Genomic DNA, 21,886 nt, shown 5'->3' on the forward strand with positions numbered 1-21,886 from the left:
TAACATAGAGTAACATACTTACCAATACTTGTCACATTGTTCCCCGAAGCCATTGTCTTTTCCGGGATAAATATTAACATAACAAACCACAAAAATACTCACCCACGATCCGAAGCAGTCCACGAGTGTGTCCCACGACGATCTTGGGTAGAGAACTGCAGCATCAGATGATGCTGCCGTTCTCTACGGGCTGCAGGAATCCAATGACGGAAGGTAGGTATCCTTCCGCACTGTATTCCTCCGCCACTTAAAAAAAAAAAAGTCCCTAGTCTCACTTTATGCCATTGCTGTGGCCACACAGCAATGGCATAAAGTGAGACTAGGGACTTTTTTTTTTTTAAGTGGCGGAGGAATACAGTGCGGAAGGATACCTACCTTCCGTCATTGGATTCCTGCAGCCCGTAGAGAACGGCAGCATCATCTGATGCTGCAGTTCTCTACCCAAGATCATCGTGGGACACACTCGTGGACTGCTTCGGATCGTGGGTGAGTATTTTTGTGGTTTGTTATGTTAATATTTATCCCGGAAAAGACAATGGCTTCGGGGAACAATGTGACAAGTATTGGTAAGTATGTTACTCTATGTTATATGTACTGTATGTCTATGTATGTATTGTATGAATGTATTGTATGTATGTAGTATATATGTGGTATGTATGTAGCATGTAGTATGTATGTAGCATGCATGTAGTATGTATGTAGCATGCATGTAGTATATATGTAGTATGTATGTAGCATGTAGTATGTAGCATGCATGTAGTATATATGTGTTATGTATGTAGCATGTAGCATGCATGTAGTATGTATGTAGTATATATGTGGTATGTATGTAGCATGTAGTATGTATGTAGCATGCATGTAGTATGTATGTAGCATGCATGTAGTATATATGTAGTATGTATGTAGCATGTAGTATGTAGCATGCATGTAGTATATATGTAGTATGTATGTAGCATGTAGTATGTATGTAGCATGCATGTAGTATATATGTAGTATGTATGTAGCATGTAGTATGTATGTAGCATGCATGTAGTATATATGTAGTATGTATGTAGCATGTAGTATGTATGTAGCATGCATGTAGTATGTATGTAGCATGCATGTAGTATATATGTGGTATGTATGTAGCATGCATGTAGCATGTATGTAGTATGTATGTAGTATGTATGTAGCATGTATGTAGTATGTATGTAGCATGCATGTAGCATGCAGTATGTATGTAGCATGCATGTAGTATATATGTAGTATGTATGTAGCATGTAGTATGTAGCATGCATGTAGTATATATGTAGTATGTAGCATGTAGTATGTATGTAGCATGCATGTAGTATATATGTGTTATGTATGTAGCATGCATGTAGCATGCATGTAGTATGTATGTAGTATATATGTGGTATGTATGTAGCATGCAGTATGTATGTAGCATGCATGTAGTATATATGTAGTATGTATGTTGCATGTAGTATTTATGTAGTATGAATGTAGCATGTATGTAGTATGTAGTATGAATGTAGCATGTATGTAGTATGCATGTTGTATGTATGTAGCATGTAATTTTTTTTTTTTTTTTTTTTTTTTTACATTTAACACATTAGCCGGATGATGGGACTACTACTGTCCCATCATTGGCTAATGTGTCAATCACTGTCATGGTAGCAGGCATCGCCCGATGGGACTTGTAGTCCCATCGGACGATGCCTGCACAGACCCCCGGAGCCTGCACAGCCCCCCGGCAGGCCGGCACAGCCCCCCGGCAGGCCGGCACAGCCCCCCGGAGCCTGCACAGCCCCCCGGCAGGCCGGCACAGCCCCCCGGCAGGCCGGCACAGCCCCCCGGAGCCTGCACAGACCACCGGCAGGCCGGCACAGACCACCGGAGCCTGCACAGACCCCCTGGCAGGCCGGCACAGCCCCCCGAAAGGCCCGTACAGACCCCAGAGAGGCTGTACAAGGGCAGGAAAGGGTTTTTCTTATTCCGATACCGGAAGTCCCATAGACTTGAATGGGACTTCCGGTATCGGAATCGGCGATACCGATACTTTTTTTAAAGATCGGCCGATACCATCCGATACGATACTTTGAAGTATCGGACGGTATCGCTCAACTCTACTGGTGACGCTGCGAGGGACGTCGGATAGTGAGAAGAACACAATTTTTTTATTTTAATTCTATTTTTTACAGGGATATTGTACCCAGAGCCTGGAGGACAGTCTCCTCTCCTCCAGACCGTGGGTACCATCCGCAAATGTTCTGCTTACTTTTCGCATGATGGGCACAGCCACATGCGGAAAGTAAGCAGAACAATGCAATCCTATGTGTGCGGATTTTCCCGCAATTTCGCACAAAGAATGAACATGCTGCGTATCTTTCCACGATGCAATTCCGCCGTGGAAAAATATTATGCAGCATTAGCACAGCATTTGCAGAATGCCATAAGATTGCATGGGATGCTTTTTTTTGCGTTTTCGCGGCAAAATCACACATTTAAAAATGACGTGAAAACGCAAAAAAAATGCTACGTGTGAACACAGCCTAAATAATCTCTAAATGGTCTAAAGGTAAAGATGACACATTTCCTTTCTAGATTAGGGAAAAAATATATATTTTGTCACGACTCTGTTGTTGGATGTCCCAGGACCAGGGTCTCCTTCCCTGACCTAGCGATAGGGATGCCCTAGCTCACCCTGCTCCCCGGATTACTTCTGATGGTGAAGACACCGGGGCCTCATACCTTGCCATAGCTCTGAATCCACGCTTAGTCTGTCCCCTACCCCCACCCAGAGAAGAGGGGAGTAGTAGTGTACTGCAATACACCAAGCAGACTAACAAGGTAATACAATAGAAAGCGTAGCACAACTGTGTAGTGGTGCACAAGTAGGTTCTCAGGCCAGTATATAGCAAAAAAATAAACTTGGCGCTCAAGTTGTTTACAAGATCCAGAAGAAGTTTTAATGTAGTCCAATCGATATGACAGAGAGGTTTCGGTCCCACACCGAAAATTATAGAATGCTGTAGATAAGCCCTGAAAGGCAGTGGCCGCATCTTAGAGTGGCCAAAACAGGTGACAGGTTCCCTTTAATACATGCAATACCATAATTAATATACTTGAGGTAAAGGCCCTCCTTGAGGCATTGAATTACAATCCCTTATAGTGTCATCTGGTGCTGAATACATGTGCTACAATATCACAAGGAGTAAGTGTGGTGTAAAATGAAAAAAAAAATATTAATGACATCTATTATTCTTATAATAACATTTAAAATATCAATATTAACAAGCCTTGTTAACCCCATATATTGCATACAATGTGTTCATATTATATCGCCACTGTACCTTAGAATAAGCAACAATTTTTAATGAAATAGTTGCTAAATATAATGAATTCATTACAAAATCCATTAAGTTCCACCAGTCATGGATGTAATCCTGAAGTCCTCCATCCCACATCTGTTTAATTTCAGCCCATATGATACCTATTCATTGCAAAACAAAAAAAACAAGAAATTACAAACATTTATGTTATCAATTGTAATAGGGCACAAATGCAGTTTAATAAAGCAAAACATTATTCTCTAAAAATTAACGCTTTGATATATACAATGTCAGTTATACACAGAGCTAATAAAGTGCCATAACAACCTGTATGGGATCATTGCTTGTCTTTAAAGGGATTACCCAAAAATAAAAAAAATAAATAGCTTGTGAGAACATGGTATAGAATCGGGGTGCAAAACCTGTGTCCCAGTGGCCAAATGCACATGCAATACCCTTTTGTGAAGCCCTCAACCATCTGGTCAAAGACTTGCTTGATAGCGTCTGGTAGCTGCTCACATGTATTTTCCATATCAGGGAGAAAAGGAGTGGTGGGTATCATCATAGGGACAGATACTAATGACATAATGCATGCCCTTCTCTAGGATCCTCAATTTTGCAGGAAAAGGGAGTTCTGTAACACAGAAAGTAATTAATGGAGTAAAGAAGTGGCCATACATTAGTGCTTCTTGATTCATTGTGGGTTATGGAAGAAGGGAAACACTGGACAGTTTCAGCATCTCACATAAGCTACAATGGAAAAAGCTGAATGCAGAGTCACTTCCTTTCCTATCGGTGACTGACAGCTTTCTCTTCATACACACTTTTATAAAGACAGCTGCTAATCACAGATAGAACAGCCCACTGGACCACTAATCCTAGAAAGAGGAGAGGTTAAAATGATTAAACACAGGTTACACTGAATTTTTTCTCATATAACTTTATATACATATGGACAAAATTGTTGGTACCTGTAATGATTCCATCCCTCAGTGCGGAGCTGTCTGTGCAGTGATTAACAGCTCAGTTGTCCAGTCTAGTGCAGGAGTGAACTGAGCTGTTGGTTTTCCAATCTGAGACCTGGAGATGCTGAGCTCTCTTCAGGTTCTCTCAGTCCCAGAGAGCTTCAACTAAGTGTGGTTGGTTTACTCTGTGCCTTATATTTTGCTCATTAATCTGTCACTGAATGACCTTGAACCTCATTCTGATCATCCTTCAGTTGAAACCCTTTGCTCTGATCCGCTATCCTCCTGGTATTTTGATCTCGGACCGTTAACTTACTATGACTTTGTCTCTTCAATCTGTTTACGACATACCCTCCTGTTGACCTCGGACTCCTCGACTATCCTGACTCATGACTTGTCAGTGATAAGTGATTCGACGTCACAGTACCCTTCTGCTAAGGTAAGGAAAACCGACAATAGTCACTAAAATAACAAAAGTAATTTTCAAATTTAAATTTATTGAATATCAACTAATGAAAATCAGACACTGCTTTATAATTGTGGTTCAGCAGAAAATAAAAAAAAACTACTAATGAAAATGGCATGGACAAAAATGATGGTATCCTTAGAAAAAAATTGAAAATAATTTGACCCTAGGAAAATGTGAAGCTAAAGTGTGTCCTTTAATAATTAGCATCACAGGTGTCTACAAACTTGTAATCAGTCAGCCTGCCTATTTATATGGTGAAAAGTAGTCATTGTGCTGTTTGGCATCATGGTGTGTACAACACTGAACATGAAGCAAAGAACGCTAAAGAGAGAGTTTTCTCAGGACATTGGAAAGAAAATGATTATAGACAAACAATTTAAAGATAAATGATATAAGTCCATTTATAAACAGCTTGCTATTCCTGTAACTAGAGTTGCACATATTTTTCAAAAGTTTATGGTCTATGGGACTGTAGCCAACTTCCCTGGACATGAAGAGGAAAATAGTTGACTAAGCAAAGAGAGGGATAATACAAATGGTAACCAAAGAGACCAGAACAACTTCCAAAGAGATTAGAGGTGACCTCCAGGGTCAAGGTACATCAATGTCAAATTATACCATCCGTCCCTGTTTTGGCCTAAGTGGACTTCATGAAAGACAACCAAGTAAGAAACCATTGTTGAAAACAAATTATACAAAACACTGGAATGTGACAAAATTCATATTGACAAGCCACAAAGCTTCTGGGGGAATGTTCTTTGGACAGATGAAACAAAACTGGAGCTTTTTTTTTTCAAATCACATCAGCTCTGTGTTCACAGATCCAAAAATGAAGCATACAAAGAAAGGAACATTGTACCTACTGTAAAACATGGAGGGGGCTCTGTTCTGTTCTGGTGCTGTTTTGCTGCATCTGGCACAGAGTGTCTTGAATCTGTGCAGGGTACAATGAAATCTTAAGACTATGAAGGTATTCCGATGCCAAATGTGCTGCCCAGTGTCAGAAAGCTTGACACAATTTTCAGGTCATGTCAAATACAAAAATTACTAAGACTATTTTGAAGTGGCTTCCATATGTCTTATTGAACATCTGTGGAAACTTGCAGTCTGGAGAAGGCATCTGTCCACCTTGGCAAAAATACCTGTTGACAGGTGGAGAACTGTCAAGTAGAGTTACAATAATCATTTAGTTACAGTGATTTCCTCAAAAGGTTGTGTAACAAAATACTAAATTAAAGGTACCATCATTTTCTCCAGGTCAGTCTAATTATGTTTTTTAATTTTTCCGTTGAACCACAATTCAAAAGCAATGTCTGATTTTCATTAGTTGATATTGAGTAGCTTTAAATTGAACCTTAATTTAGTCAGTTTTAAATTATTTCAGAGACCATCATGGGCTTTTCTTACTATACCAGAAGGTACTAACAATGTTGTCCATGTGTGGATCAATCTACTTCACTTCCCCTGCTCTATAACATAGTTCCTAAAGAGTCAGCTGCATTTTTATGGTGACAGGTTCCCTAAAAGTGTAGTCTAGAAAAGTTCACATTACGTTTCTTCATACTTTATAGCAAAAAGAAGAACAAAAACTATCAAAAACAACAGAAAGAACAGAAAGTTACTGCCTTCACTATATCTACTGGTCTTTTCCAAAATGATGCAGTTAGGTAGAGGTGCCTTATATGTTTTAAAACAGAGCGCTGGCCACAAAGAGGGAATCCGACTACAGTAACATACAATTAAAGGGTTTATCTAGTACAATATTTTTTTTTTTTACTATGGGCCTAAAAAACTTATAGGCAGGTAGTTGCAACCTCCCAGCCTGTTAGCCCAGCACCCAACTCTGTGGGCACAGAGAGGTTACAGGCTACTCCAGCAGGTAATTCAGTGGCTTCTGCTAATATCATGTCAAAAGAGCAGCTACTTCTATCCCATGTTGCTCTGTAGATGGAGCGTAGTGGCTGACATCAGGCTGATGGACTGCCTAACTGCTGGAAGCCGGCTGTCAATCAGCATGACGTTGGCAGGCGTGCCCTGTGGAAAGAGCATCCCGGAAAAGGAAGAGGTGCTCTGTTGACATTGAAGCAGGATCGGTCAAAAAACTATTTTACGCTGTGAGTCATAATCATTACAAAGGGACTATGTTCTTATCGTCAAGAACTTCTTGGTGAGAATTTGTAATTTAAAACATTCAACACGACCCATTTCAGATAAGAGTAAATTTGCTATTCTGATCTTTTTCAGCATAATTAACAGTCTACATATAAAAATATAGTTTATGATACAAAAATAAAAATCGGTGTAGTCAAGAATTGGATCAGTGGCCTACTGTACAAAACAAAATGTGACCACTTCTTTCCTTCTCTATCAAACACCATTGTGCTTATGTCTTGTCTTTTGACTGTCTTTTGAATTCAGTAATTTTGCTTGTAGTAATATCTAAGTACAGAGTGGGCCATTTATATGGATATACCTGGGTGGGCCGTTTACAAAGTTGGATTCAAAATGGCCGACTTCAAAATGGCCGCCATGGTCACCACCCATCTTGAAAAGTTTCCCCCTCCCATATACTAATGTGCCACAAACAGTAAGTTGATATCACCAACCATTCCCATTTTATTTAGGTGTATCCATATACATGGCCCACCCTGTAGTCTTGAGATGCATGTTTTAATTCAAAAACATCAGAAAAATCCTTTATTTTGGATTATTGCAAAGTGATGCTCAGAGCAGATTACCTCTGCTTTAGCTTAATGTATTTTTAGAATTGTGGGAAAGGGAAAAAAAAATGAGCTGAACGACATCACAAGGAAATGTTATTCCAATTCTTCCTACAAGTGTCTCACAGTATATTACTTCATCTATTTTTAAAGACCAGATAAAGAACGGCTACAAAATTAGCCGATAAAAGACGAAAGCCGAGCATTATTTATAACCTTAGTGTTATTTCTTTGTGAATGCCTAGTGCAATATCACAGTTTTCATATACACTCACTGGCCACTTTATTAGGTACACCTGTCCAACTGTGTGTTAAGACTTAATTTCTAATCAGCCAATCACATGGCGGCAACTCAGTGCATTTAGGCATGTAGACATGGTCAAGACAATCTCCTGCAGTTCAAACCGAGCATCAGTATGGGGAAGAAAGGTGATTTGAGTGCCTTTGAACGTGGCATGATTGTTGGTGCCAGAAGGGCTGGTCTGAGAATTTCAGAAACTGCTGATCTACTGGGATTTTCACGCACAACCATCTCTAGGGTTTACAGAGAATGGTCCGAAAAAGAAAAAAAATCCAGTGAGCGGCAGTTCTGTGGCCGGAAATGCCATGTTGATGCCAGAGGTCAGAGGAGAATGGGCAGACTGGTTCGAGCTGATAGAAAGGCAACAGTGACTCAAATTGCCACCCGTTACAACCAAGGTAGGCAGAAGAGCATCTCTGAACGCACAGTGCGTCGAACTTTGAGGCAGATGGGCTACAGCAGCAGAAGACCACACTGGGTACCACTCCTCTCAGCTAAGAACAGGAAACTGAGGCTACAATTTGCACAAGCTCATCGAAATTGGACAGTAGAAGATTGGAAAAACGTTGCCTGGTCTGACGAGTCTCGATTTCTGCTGCGACATTCGGATGGTAGGGTCAGAATTTGGCGTAAACAACATGAAAGCATGGATCCATCCTGCCTTGTATCAACGGTTCAGGCTGGTGGTGGTGGTGTCATGGTGTGGGGAATTTTTTCTGGGCACTCTTTGGGCCCCTTGGTACCAATTGAGCATCGTTGCAACGCCACAGCCTTGTTGAGTATTGTTGCTGACCATGTCCATCCCTTTATGACCACAATGTACCCAACATCTGATGGCTACTTTCAGCAGGATAATGCACCATGTCATAAAGCTCAAATCATCTCAGATTGGTTTCTTGAACATGACAATGAGTTCACTGTACTCAAATGGCCTCCTCAGTCACCAGATCTCAATCCAATAGAGCATCTTTGGGATGTGGTGGAACGGGAGATTCGCATCAGGGATGTGCAGCCGACAAATCTGCGCCAACTGTGTGATGCCATCATGTCAATATGGTCCAAAATCTCTGAGGAATGCTTCCAGCACCTTGTTGAATCTCTGCCACGAAGAATTGAGGCAGTTCTGAAGGCAAAAGGGGGTCCAACCCCTTACTAGCATGGTGTACCTAATAAAGTGGCCAGTGAGTGTATATTCATTGGGATCTATGGGAGTTTGGCTGCTGGTTCACCTACTAACAGGATCAATAACTTGTTTTTATACTAATAAAATAAAGCAGGGGACAAATTTTTTCCCTTTAAAGAGGAATTTTCAGCACTCCTGACATGTTTGTATTGTTAAAGGGTTTTTGCCAGCTAGTTTGAAAGCGGCACAATGTAGAGGCAAAGACCCTGATTCCGGTGATGTGTCACTTACTGGTCTCCTTATTATTTTGATAAAATTACTGTTCTATCATCAGGTGATCATCACTAGAGGAATAGTAAACCTGTTGCCAGGTAGTTCATCCACGCCCCCACCACTGATTGTCAACTTTCTGCCTATGCACAGCGTATGCATGAAGCTGCTAATCTGTAGTGTGTGCAGCATTCAGAAATCTGGAAGATCTGCAGCAGATAAAACAGTAATTTTATGAAAACTGCAGCAAGCAACCTAATAAGTGGTACATTTCTGGAATAAGGGTATTTATAATAATAATAATCATTTCTATATATATATAGCGCTAACATATTCTGCAGCATTTTACAATTAAGTGGGGACATTTACAGACAATAAAAACAATATAATGTAACACATTTAAAAAAGAGCCGTGAGGGCCCTGCTCACAAGCTTTCAATCTATAAGGAAAATAGATTGTATTTTCATACTGCGTCGTATAGCGTAGCTAAAGACTTGGTCACAGATTCCCTTGAAAAACTTAAAAAGTAAATGTTGTTTTAATTTTTATTTAATAAATCAATAGCACATGTGGAAATAAGAAACTTTGCAATATATCTTATCAGAGAAATCCACTTTTTTCTTTCCTGGACTCAGAACTCTCAATTAGAGATGAGGGTACCAGAACTTAAAAGTTCGGGGTTCATACCGGAGAGTTAAATTGATAAATGCACACTAATATAAATTAATTTTTACAACAAGTGTCAGTAACGCCCAGAACAATGAATCAGATTTAAAAGGTTTGTCTCATGTTCTTGAATAGGAACGACTGGGCTTCCTGCTTGCTGGTAGGAGGTGCGCTCCTTCTTAAAGGACAGACTACAACAGCAGCATTATTGCACCACTGGCCCAGAATATGTGCTCTTTGGTGCCGCTATATTTTGCAGTTTGTCTTTGCAGCATCGTTGCATACAAGTGGCAATTAAGCTGTCCAGGATTGAATGCCAAGATTGTGCTCCAGCGATTCTGATCAGCTTCAGAGCAGTGTGTACAAACCCTCTTGAAAGGAGCTTGTAAGCACTGTGCATGTTCAGCCACCGCTGCTGGGCTGCATCGGTGGACGGTTACCAAGGCAACTAGCCATAAACAATAATATAATTATGTGTTTTTTTTCTTGAAAAACAAGAGAATTTTAAATAACAAGTAGATTTCAAAGCTGATTGTCTTTACTAGCTCCAGTGTTGGACTGAGGCTGCCAAGGGCCCACTAGTAACATCCACTGCAGGGCCCCACTTTTCAGCTACATGCAAATGTGACTTTATGCTAACTAATAAAAAATGTGTATAACAATGAAATGGGTTGATCCAGTGGCGTAACTACAAAGTTATGGGCCCCGGTGCGAAATTTCAAATGGGGCGCCCCATGCCAAAATACATGCAGATCTCCGCTCTGTCAACTTCGTACACACGCTGCTCCACTCTGTACACCTCGTCCACACGTGGCTTCGCTCCATACACACGCGGCTCCTCTCCATACACCTCGTACACACACGGCTCTGCTCTGTACACCTCGTACACATACGGCTCTGCTCTGTACACCTCGTACACACGCGGCTCCGCTCCGTACACCTCGTACACACGCGGCTCCTCTCTGTACACCTCGTACACACACGGCTCTGCTCTGTACATCTCGTACACACACGGCTCTGCTCTGTACTCCTCGTACACACACAGCTCTGCTCCGTCCAAAATTGTACACACATAGTTCTGCTCCCTACACCTCGCACACACGACTGCGCTCCATACACCTCGTACATGCACAGCTCCGCTCTGTACACCTCATAAACACACGGCTCCGCTCCATACACCTTGAACACGCGCGGCTCCACTCCATACACCTTGTACACACACACGGCTGCACTCCATATACCTCGTACACACATGGCTCCGCTCCGTACACCTCATGCACACACATCTCTGCTACACACACAGCTCTGCTACATCGACCCTGTAAACCGCTCCTGACCCCACACATAAAAATTACCTCATCCAGCACCATGGCAACCAGCAAAGCAGAGTCCTGTATGATTGCATGAGGCCCCTGATCATGTGACCCCTGACTCCTCCCCTCCTGTTACCTCATCACAGGTCCTGTGTGCACAGAAAAGAACACAGCCTAGCGGTGATTGCAGGCTGTGGGGGGCTGCGGTGGGTCTATCTGGGAGGGCGAGGATGGGGTGCATGGGGGTGCATGGCAACTCAGTGCAGTGCAAGAAGAATAGACTCCTGGGCAGGAGGCGGGGGGGTCAAAAACGGGACTGTCCCGCGAGAATCGGGACGGTTGGGAGTTATCGTGGTCTGACCTGCCGGGCCCCTGACTCCCCCCAGGCCCGGTCGCAGTCGTGACTGCTGCGACCATGATAGTTACGCCCCTGGGTTGTTCTATGTATGGGGAGTCAAGTGCATTGTGCCAAGTACTGCTCATGTAACAGGGAGGTCGCCACCAGGAAGGATTCCTCCTGTTTTCCCGTGGGCCAGTTCAGGCCTGACTAGCTATGTACCATTTTGCTTATGTAAGAACATAAGAAGCTAATGTTTTGTTACTACTGTACCCCGCGACAGCTTCTTATAGATTTAGTATCTGAAGCTCTGATCTTATATTCACATGTTGCTATAAATATATGTCTGTATTTGTGCACATGTTATTGTAGAAGGATTTCTGTGTAATAAAAAAGCCTCTTCCAAAATCCCATCTGTGTTGCTAGGGAAGTGAATGAACTATTAAACATTTTATAAGGGGGATACAAATTTAGCTGGCATTAAATATTCATACTCTCTATATTTTCTTCTTGGCATCACTTGAGCTTTAAATTTCAGTGTTAAAAATCATATTAATAAATAATTGAGTTTTTTATCTGATTATTTTCAGTGTGTCTGACACATACGTAGTAACATTTTTAGTCTAATCATTTCACCAATATTCTACATCAAACAGGAGAATATTATCAATCATGAAATACCTTCTTGGAGGCGTCTGATTTCTTCACAATATGCTTTTTTGCCTTTTTTTTCCACTCAAATTTTGAGAGCATAAAACGTAGCAGTTTACAGTACAAGATTAGTGAGTGGAAATTCTGAAATCTCATGCACATCAACTGAGAAGTGGGTTAACCTAACTGATATCACCGCTCGTCACAGCAGCCAGGTTAGCACGCTACTCTCAGTGTGTTACGGCGGCCAAGGTGAGCGTTCACATTATTGATGTCATCGCTCATCACAGGCTTCGTGTGTAGTAGCGTCATCCATATTATGGATTTACGGCAGGCCCCTTGGGGATTATTTTATTTCTGGTAATAAATGGGTAAAAGGGGGTAATTGTCAGAGAATGCTTTTTACAATTATAGGACTTTTTTCTGTGAGTGTCTATATTACTTTTGATTATGAGGTAAGTAATGGGGGTGTCTGTTAGACGCCTCTCCATTGCCAACGCATGGGCTTCATATCAGCGGACATTACACAGCTGAAATCAACCCCAAAACCATTATGTCGATTAACACCACAACAGGGCAAGTAGGAAGAGCTGAGGACAAGCGCCGCAATTGGCACATCTAATGGATGCACCATTTCTGGGGCAGCTGAGGACTGGTCTTATTAGGTTGGGAAAGGGCCAATATCCATGGACATTCCCAGCTTATTAATATCAGCCAATAGATGTCTGAGTAACCTTTGCTAGTTACTAAATATAGGGGGGACACCATATCAATTTTGGTCGAGGTTCCCCATTTTTAATAACCAGTAATGGCTAAGCAGACAGCTGTGAGCTGATATTCGTAGTTTGGGAAGCTCCATGTTTATTGCACCTTCCCAGACTAATAAGACAAGCTCACAGCTGCTTTCCCTTAGCTGGTTATTAAAAATAAGGGGCACCCTATACCATTTTTTACTTTTATTTGCTAGTTAAAAACAAATACAGATAACTTTGAATGCAAAGCACTGATTATATTTCATTTTCTCACACCCATTGACTTGCATTATACGCGGCCACTCGCAGCGTGGAACAATTTTTTTTCTCAACCAGATTTCACCGTGGTGCCGTCTGACAGGTCCTGCGAGTTCACGGCCAATGAACTCACTTCACCTATGTGACATCGGTGCAAGCGACGTGGGAAAATTTCCCACGGTGCTCGCGCTGACGTCATATAGGTGAAGTGAGTTCACTGGCTGTGAACTCGCAGGACCTGTCTGATGGCACCGTAGGCAGGAGAACGTTCTCACTCTTACAGTGCCCTCAGATATGGAATAGCAATTCACATGGTGCTCAGTGTCTCTGCTAGATGACAGACTGTATGGATGCATCACGCAACCATGCAGCCTGCCATCTAGATGTAGCAGAGCTAGATCTGCTGTGGGACAAATGGATTATAAGCATCTCTGCGGAAAGGTGAGGAATTTTGTTGTTTGTTTATTTTACCTCTTTTGCACATGATGAGGGCATTGGGGGAATTGGCAAGGTCGTAAGTATGGTTTAATTAAGAATATTAGAGTCTGTGTCTTTATTTCAATTAAAGGACTTTTTTCTTGGCATCTGTGTTTTCTTACAATGTGACTATGGGGTTAGTGATGGGGGTGTCTTATTGATGCCTCTCCATTACTAACCTCGGGGCTTGATGTCACCTGACAACACAAAGGTGACATCAACCCCCCAACTATCACCCCACTTGCTACCGCTAGAGGGCAAGTGGGAAGAGCAAGGCTAAGTGCCAGAATTGGCACATCTTAGAGATGCACATTTTCTGGGGTGGCTGAGAGCTGATGGTTTTAGCCTGGGGAAGCCAGTATCCATGGCCCCTTCCTAAGCTATTAATATCAGCCCACAGCTGTCTCCATAACCTTTGCTGGTTAGTAATTATAGAGGGACCCAAGATCACTTTTTTAGGGTCCCTCATTTTAATAGCCTGTAAAGGCTAATTATACAGCTGTGAGCAGATATTAATAGCATGGGAAGCTCCATGGGTATTACCCCCTTCACAGGGTATAAACATTGGCCCCCAGCCAACGGCTTTCCCTTACAAAAATTGCGCAGGATCCCATGATATTTTGTTCTGAAAAATAATCTTTTATTAAATAAATACATGTCCAGTAATTTTCACACACATTGTACTAATTGTATTTGTCACTGACATCTATATACAGTGGGGAAAAAAAGTATTTAGTCAGTCAGCAATAGTGCAAGTTCCACCACTTAAAAAGATGAGAGGCGTCTGTAATTTACATCATAGGTAGACCTCAACTATGGGAGACAAACTGAGAAAAAAAAATCCAGAAAATCACATTGTCTGTTTTTTTTCATTTTATTTGCATATTATGGTGGAAAATAAGTATTTGGTCAGAAACAAAATTTCATCTCAATACTTTGTGATATATCCTTTGTTGGCAATGACAGATGTCAAACGTTTTCTGTAAGTCTTCACAAGGTTGCCACACACTGTTGTTGGTATGTTGGCCCATTCCTCCATGCAGATCTCCTCTAGAGCAGTGATGTTTTTGGCTTTTCGCTTGGCAACACGGACTTTCAACTCCCTCCAAAGGTTTTCTATAGGGTTGAGATCTGGAGACTGGCTAGGCCACTCCAGGACCTTGAAATGCTTCTTACGAAGCCACTCCTTCATTGCCCTGGCGGTGTGCTTTGGATCATTGTCATGTTAAAAGACCCAGCCACGTTTCATCTTCAATGCCCTTGCTGATGGAAGGAGGTTTGCACTCAAAATCTCACGATACATGGCCCCATTCATTCTTTCATGTACCCGGATCAGTCGTCCTGGCCCCTTTGCAGAGAAACAGCCCCAAAGCATGATGTTTCCACCACCATGCTTTACAGTAGGTATGGTGTTTGATGGATGCAACTCAGTATTCTTTTTCCTCCAAACACGACAATTGTGTTTCTACCCAACAGTTCCAGTTTGGTTTCATCAGACCATAGGACATTCTCCCAAAACTCCTCTGGATCATCCAAATGCTCTCTAGCAAACTTCAGATGGGCCCGGACATGTACAGGCTTAAGCAGTGGGACACGTCTGGCACTGCAGGATCTGAGTCCATGGTGGCGTAGTGTGTTACTTATGGTAGGCCTTGTTACATTGGTCCCAGCTCTCTGCAGTTCATTCACTAGGTCCCCCTGCGTGGTTCTGGGATTTTTGCTCACCGTTCTTGTGATCATTCTGACCCCACGGGGTGGGATTTTGCGTGGAGCACCAGATCGAGGGAGATTATCAGTGGTCTTGTATGTCTTCCATTTTCTAATTATTGCTCCCACAGTTGATTTCTTCACTCCAAGCTGGTTGGCTATTGCAGATTCAGTCTTCCCAGCCTGGTGCAGGGCTACAATTTTGTTTCTGGTGTCCTTTGACAGCTCTTTGGTCTTCACCATAGTGGAGTTTGGAGTCAGACTGTTTGAGGGTGTGCACAGGTGTCTTTTTATACTGATAACAAGTTTAAACAGGTGCCATTACTACAGGTAATGAGTGGAGGAAAGAGGAGACTCTTAAAGAAGAAGTTACAGGTCTGTGAGAGCCAGAAATCTTGATTGCTTATTTCTGACCAAATACTTATTTTCCACCATAATATGCAAATAAAATGAAAAAAAAACAGACAATGTGATTTTCTGGATTTTTTTTTCTCATTTTGTCTCCCGTAGTTGAGGTCTACCTATGATGTAAATTACAGACGCCTCTCATCTTTTTAAGTGGTGGAACTTGCACTATTGCTGACTGACTAAATACTTTTTTTCCCCACTGTATCTACCTATTCTATTTGTATTTACTGTATGTAATCCATCTCTTCTATCCTGTCAGCTCCTGAAGTGATTTTACAGAACACGGCAGATGAATTGCTGCCTTTTCTTCTATCTACAGTGCCTTGCGAAAGTATTCAGCCCCCTGGAACTTTTCAGCCTTTTCCCACATATCATGCTTCAAACATAAAGACACCAAATGTAAATTTTTGGTGAAGAATTAACAACAAGTGGGACACAATTGTGAAGTTGAACGAAATTTGATGATAAATATAATCCACTTATGTGTAATCAAGTCTCCGTATAAATGCACCTGCTCTGTGATAGTCTCAGGGTTCTGTTTGAAGAACAGAGAGCATCATGAAGACCAAGGAATTCAATAGGCAGGTCCTTGATACTGTTGTGGAGTAGTTTAAAGCTGGATTTGGATACAAAATGATTTCCAAAGCAATAAACATCCCAAGGAGCACTGTGCAAGCGATCATATTGAAATGGAAGGAGTATCGTACCACTGCAAATCTACCAAGACCCGGCTGTCCCTCTAAATTTTAATCTCAAACAAGAAGACTGATCAAAGATGCAGCCAAGAGGCCCATGATCACTCTGGATGAACTGCAGAGATTTACAGCTGAGGTGGGACAGCCTGTCCATAGGACAACAATCAGTCGTACACTGCACAAATCTGGCCTTTATGGAAGCGTGGCAAGAAAAAAGCCTTTTCTCAAAAATATCTATAAAAAGTGCCAAAAGTTTGCAACAAGCCACCTGGGAGACACACCAAACATGTGGAAGAAGGTGCTCTGGTCAGATGAAACCAAAATCGAACTTTTTGGCAATAATGCCAAACGATATGTTTGGCGTAAAGGTAACACAGCTCATCACCCTGAACACACATTCCCCACTGTCAAACATGGTGGTGGCAGCATCATGGTTTGGGGCTGCTTTTATTCACCAGGGACACGGAAGATGGTTAAAATAGATGGGAAGATGGAAGGTGTTAGGGACGGCGGAACGCACTAAATATAAAATAATAAATAATTGGAGAGAGGTGTCGTGCGTGATCCGTGGTCCTAAAAAGACCTGCTTCAGTGCTGAGAGGAACTGAGCAGCGCCCTGAACCACGGGGTCATCACGCTCCCACAATAGCGTAGCCCACTCCAGCGCCCTGCCTGATAGGAGAGAGACAATAAACCCCACCTTTGCCTGCTCTGTGGGAAATCGTGAGGCCAGTAACTCCAGCTGGATAGAGCACTGGCTCACGAAACCCCTGCAGGCGGTGCTGTCACCGGAAAACTTATCGGGCAACGGGAGGCGGGTAATTGTCAGAATAGGCGTGGGTGTGGACAGGCGTGAGACAGCCTGTGCGACTGCCTGAGCAGCGGCCCCTGTAGCATTGGCAGCTTAGGTGGAGCTCTCAATAGCCGCCAACCTGCTGTCCAGCTGCCGAATGTACCGCTGTAGCTGCTGCAAGTCTGCCATTACTAGCCAGACCCTGGCGCTAGTGTAATGTTAGGGACGGCGGAGAGCACTAAATATAAAATAATAGATAGTGCGTTCGCCGCCCGGGGTCCAGCGTGCAGAGGTGTTAAACTGCTGCTATATAATGGCAGACGCACAATATGGCGGTATATCGCACACGGGTTGAACGTCACCCGGTGTGCACTGGGCGTACTCTGTTATATTCACAAATATAAATGCCGAGCCTGTTGACCTCACAGGTCTCAGCAATGTGCACGCACGGTATATGGTCACAGGACTCGGGCCCAAGACACAGGGTAGGTGTCCGTCTAGACCTACCGTGCGAGCGGCGTCGTGACTGTGGACGCCCACAAGTGCTGCTGACCGCAGTGCGGCAACTGACTCAGCCGCTATACAACAATGCCCGGGAGGGCGCCCTGTCGGATGCTAGCTCTGTGGAGATGAGCACTGTGGCTTGTAGCATGCCACTGACTGGCGCTGACTCTAAGGCCTCTTTCACACATCAGGTTTTCGGCGTCAGGCGCGATCCGGCGCTTTTGACAGAAACCGGATCCGGCGAAATGCAATGCCGGATCCGGTTCCCCCCCATTGACTTGCATTTGCGCCGGATCGCGCCGGATGGCCATGCATTTCATCCGGTTTTCGCCAGATCCGGCAATGTGTCGCGATCCGGCGTCTGGAAAAAACGGCTACTGTAACGTTTTTTGTCTCCGGCGAAAAAGCCGGACACGCCGGATCCGGCGCGTCCGGCTTTTTCACACAATGAAAGCCTATGAGCGCCGCAATGCGCCGGATCCGGTTTTTTGGTCTGAGCATGCTCAGTAGCTCTGCCCACAAGACATATATAAAAGCAAGACAGTGGGACTCACAGCCACACCCAACATGCCACCCAAGAAAGCAACCAAGCGAAGCAGGAGAAGGCAGGAGACCACTGCAGCACCATCAGCACCACCACCACCCCAAATGGAGCAGCAAATAGAACATGCTGAGGAGGGGAGGCCAGCAGCAGATGAGAGACGGTAATTATCAAATCACCCATTCCTCCAAACTAGGGCTATTGAATATCAAGATATTCATTGGCCCTTTGTTTCTCTTTATTCAACAGCCGCCCAATAGATGCAGCAGCAGCAGCAGCAGCAATGGCAGCAGCTGGAACACCACCCACAGGCATGGAGTGTGGCCACCAGGAAGACAGCACATCATCTTCTGGGAGCCCTCCCTCGCATCGACAGCGTTTGACGGTAAGTTTTTATTTCCAAAATCCATCTTCTCTGTAATATATGTCTATTCATTGCCTTTTATTTCAAAACAGGAATCACAAGATGAAGAGGAGCTCCCAGAAGAAGAAGGAAGGGGTGGACAGACACCTGGAGTGGGCTCACAATTGGTAAGTTTTTTGCATCAAACGCAGAAACACAACATCACACTACACACAACACATAGAAAACAATGTTCTGCAGACCACACACAGCAAACAAATGCCTACATCCAAAGACATAACATTTTTTGTTTTCTTCTCTAGTCTTCCCAATCTGGTGCTCGGCCAAGAGGTCATCGCAGTGCCTCCCAGGGTCGTCGGCGACAGCAACGCGGCGGTCACCAGCGTGTAAGTATAAATATTTTTGCTTTGTTTTTTTGCACTTTTTATTTCATTTCTTATGTGGAGGCTAATTATGTTATTTTTGTCTTTTTCTTTAACAGCCTTCACAGCGTGCTCCCGACTCTGACGGTGAGGATGGAGGACTCGATGTGGACCACCTCATCGATCTCGTCAGAGAAAGGGAGCCGCTCTGGAATATGGCTGACCGCCGCCACGCTGACCTTATCGTTACCCGACGACTCTGGGAGGAAATCTGTTCTCTCCTTGTGGGCCGCTGGGAGGACCTCGATGTTCGGGCCCAGATTACAGAGCGTAAGTATATACAGTACCGGTTGCTTGATGTAAACCAGTGTTTCCCGAACTCCAGTCCTCATGGTCCCCACGGATCATGTGTTCAGGATTTCTATTTACTATGGAAATCCTGAAAACATGACCCCTGGGGACCATGAGGACTGGAGTTTGGGAAACACTGATGTTGTATACTAACCACTCCTTTCTCGTTTCAGGGAACAGAATTGTGAATCGGTGGCGGTCTGTGAGGGATCGTTTCAAGAAGGAGTTCAATAAAGAGATGCGGGCCCCGAGTGGATCTGGAGGATGCAGGAGCAAGTACAAGTACGCAGAAGCTCTGTCGTTCCTCCGGGAAACAATGGTCACCAGAAGGTAAATATTACACACCACATGTGAAAAAAAATGTTAGATGTAAATTTTTTTTTCAGCCAGGGCCATACCATGTCAGTATTTTAATTGTTTTTTTTTCTCTTTATTCCACAGCACGGTGAGCAGCACTCGGGAGCCTGCACGATTAGACCCTTCTGAGGCGATCCCTGAGGAGACCGGCACCGAGGGACACTTCGACCGCCCCGGTACATCTGCACCTTCCCAGCCTTCCCACACATTCGACCCATCTGTCCCATCCACCAGCACAGGAGCATCGTGGCCGCCTACATTACATGAAGCTGCTGGTGAGGAGATCGCTTTCCCTTTACCCCACCCTTCTGTCCCTGCCACCTCTAGTACACCTGCGGGTACTGGGCGGCAGCGGCAGAGGGGTCAGGAAAAGACTTATGCGCCAGAGTTCTTGCATCTGAATGCATCTTTCCAGAACTGTCTAAAAGTCTTGTCAGAGCAAATCTCCGCAGGCTATCAGCAGATCAACTCCAGCATTCTGGAGGTGAAGACACTTCTGCAAACCATGCATTCAGAAGCAAGATCTTCGCCAAACCACACCTTTTTCAGGTCTGTTGTGGAGCGCATGGAAACGCTCTCTCCTGCCCAGCAGATGCATGTAATGCATTCATGCCACGCTGCTCTCCAGCAAGTTACCTCCCAACCTCCTCCTCCCACCACAGTAGTTCCTCCACCTGCACCCCCTCCAGCCACTTTCCATCCTCCCCCTCCTATTACATCTACACCCCCTCCAGCCACTTTCCATCCTCCCCCTCCTATTACATCTACACCCCCTCCAGCCACTTTCCATCCTCCCCCTCCTATTACATACCATCCACCTCCAGCCACTTTCCATCCTCCCCCTCCTATTACATACCATCCACCTCCCCAGCACCATCCACCTCCCCAGCACCATCCACCTCCCCAGCACCATCCACCTCCCCAGCACCATCCACCTCCCCAGCACCAGCAACCTCCCCAGCACCAGCAACCTCCCCAGTACCAGCAACCTCCACAGTACCTGCAAACTCCCCAGTACCATCAACCTGCCCCGTACCAGACATCTCCCCACTTCCAGCAACCTGCCCCGTACCAGACATCTCCCCACTTCCAGCAACCTGCCCCGTACCAAACTCCTTCCCCATACAACTTGCCATCAACATCATCTGCTCCTACAGTCCCTGCCCAACCCTCCACTCCACCACCCACCACCTCTTCTGCTTCCCACATGTCCACCCATTCTGTAGTTTTTTCCACACCTTCACCTCTAACTGTTCCTTCCCCACCACGATCCCAGTCCTCTCTCCACACTCCCAGTGTCGAAGTGTCCCGCAGCCCCTACAGCAGTATTTCCACCACACACTACACAGATTTATAATGTGTGTATTTAAATAAAAATGACCAGTTTTATGGTTTCAGTTTTATAGTTTCAAAGTTTTATTAAACAAGTTTATTAAAATTTTAAAAAAGTTTACTAAAAAAAACATTTTTCAATAAAAGTTAAATTATTTTACACTGGTTGTCTGTCATTTCTTTCTGCGGCGAAAAAGGTTAAATACAGGGTATTTAAAAGGTGAAATGGTATTCAAAACTAGGTATATAACTGTGGGTAAATTTTAGCTTTTTGCCACAGTTGTGTTCCTGGTTGTGTTTGAAGCAAAGTATTTCAAATAAAAAGTTGTGTTTATTGTTGGTGATTTCCTAACAATGTACACAACTTTTGTTAAAAGGTGAAATACTTTGCATAAAACACAACCAGGTACACACCTGTGGCCTAAAGCTAAAAATAGAGACCATGACAAGATAGCCAACTTTGGTTGGCAAAGGTATATACTGTTGGTACAGAAGGTACACAAGTTTGGTTGGGCACAAATCTTTCACACTCTGTCATCCTGCCAGTGTACTCTGCCTTGAGGTGACATAAAGTATAGTGCAAAATTGTCCCTCATTACTGAAACCGTCACAGAACTTCTAGTGGTAATGTCATGGTAATCTTGCAAGGTGGTTTCTTCAGAGGTGTCCTCAATGGAAATGGGTTCCTTGCAGATAACAAAATTGTGGAGTACCACGCACGCTTTGATCACCTCGTCCACAGTTTCTGTCTTGAGGTTGATCGCAGTCAATAGGACCCGCCATTTGGCTGTCAGAATACCAAAGGTACATTCAACCATTCTTCTTGCTCTTGTGAGGCGGTAATTAAAAATGTGGTTT

The 21,886-nt window shown here is 43.7% G+C and overlaps 1 protein-coding gene across 1 annotated transcript in view; it reads right to left on the reverse strand.

Annotated features, from left to right (window-relative positions):
• Positions 1-21,886, reverse strand: part of TRPC4 (transient receptor potential cation channel subfamily C member 4) — a 520,170-nt gene that overhangs the window by 90,941 nt on the left and 407,343 nt on the right. The window contains exon 5 of the mRNA XM_073583258.1: positions 3,333-3,472. Coding sequence (XP_073439359.1) covers positions 3,333-3,472 — 140 coding nt within the window. The remainder of the gene's footprint in view (positions 1-3,332; positions 3,473-21,886) is intronic.

Source organism: Dendrobates tinctorius, unplaced genomic scaffold (assembly GCF_039654945.1).
Source record: "Dendrobates tinctorius isolate UK_male_01 unplaced genomic scaffold, ASM3965494v1 ptg000075l, whole genome shotgun sequence".
Classification (NCBI taxonomy): Eukaryota; Metazoa; Chordata; class Amphibia; order Anura; family Dendrobatidae; genus Dendrobates; species Dendrobates tinctorius.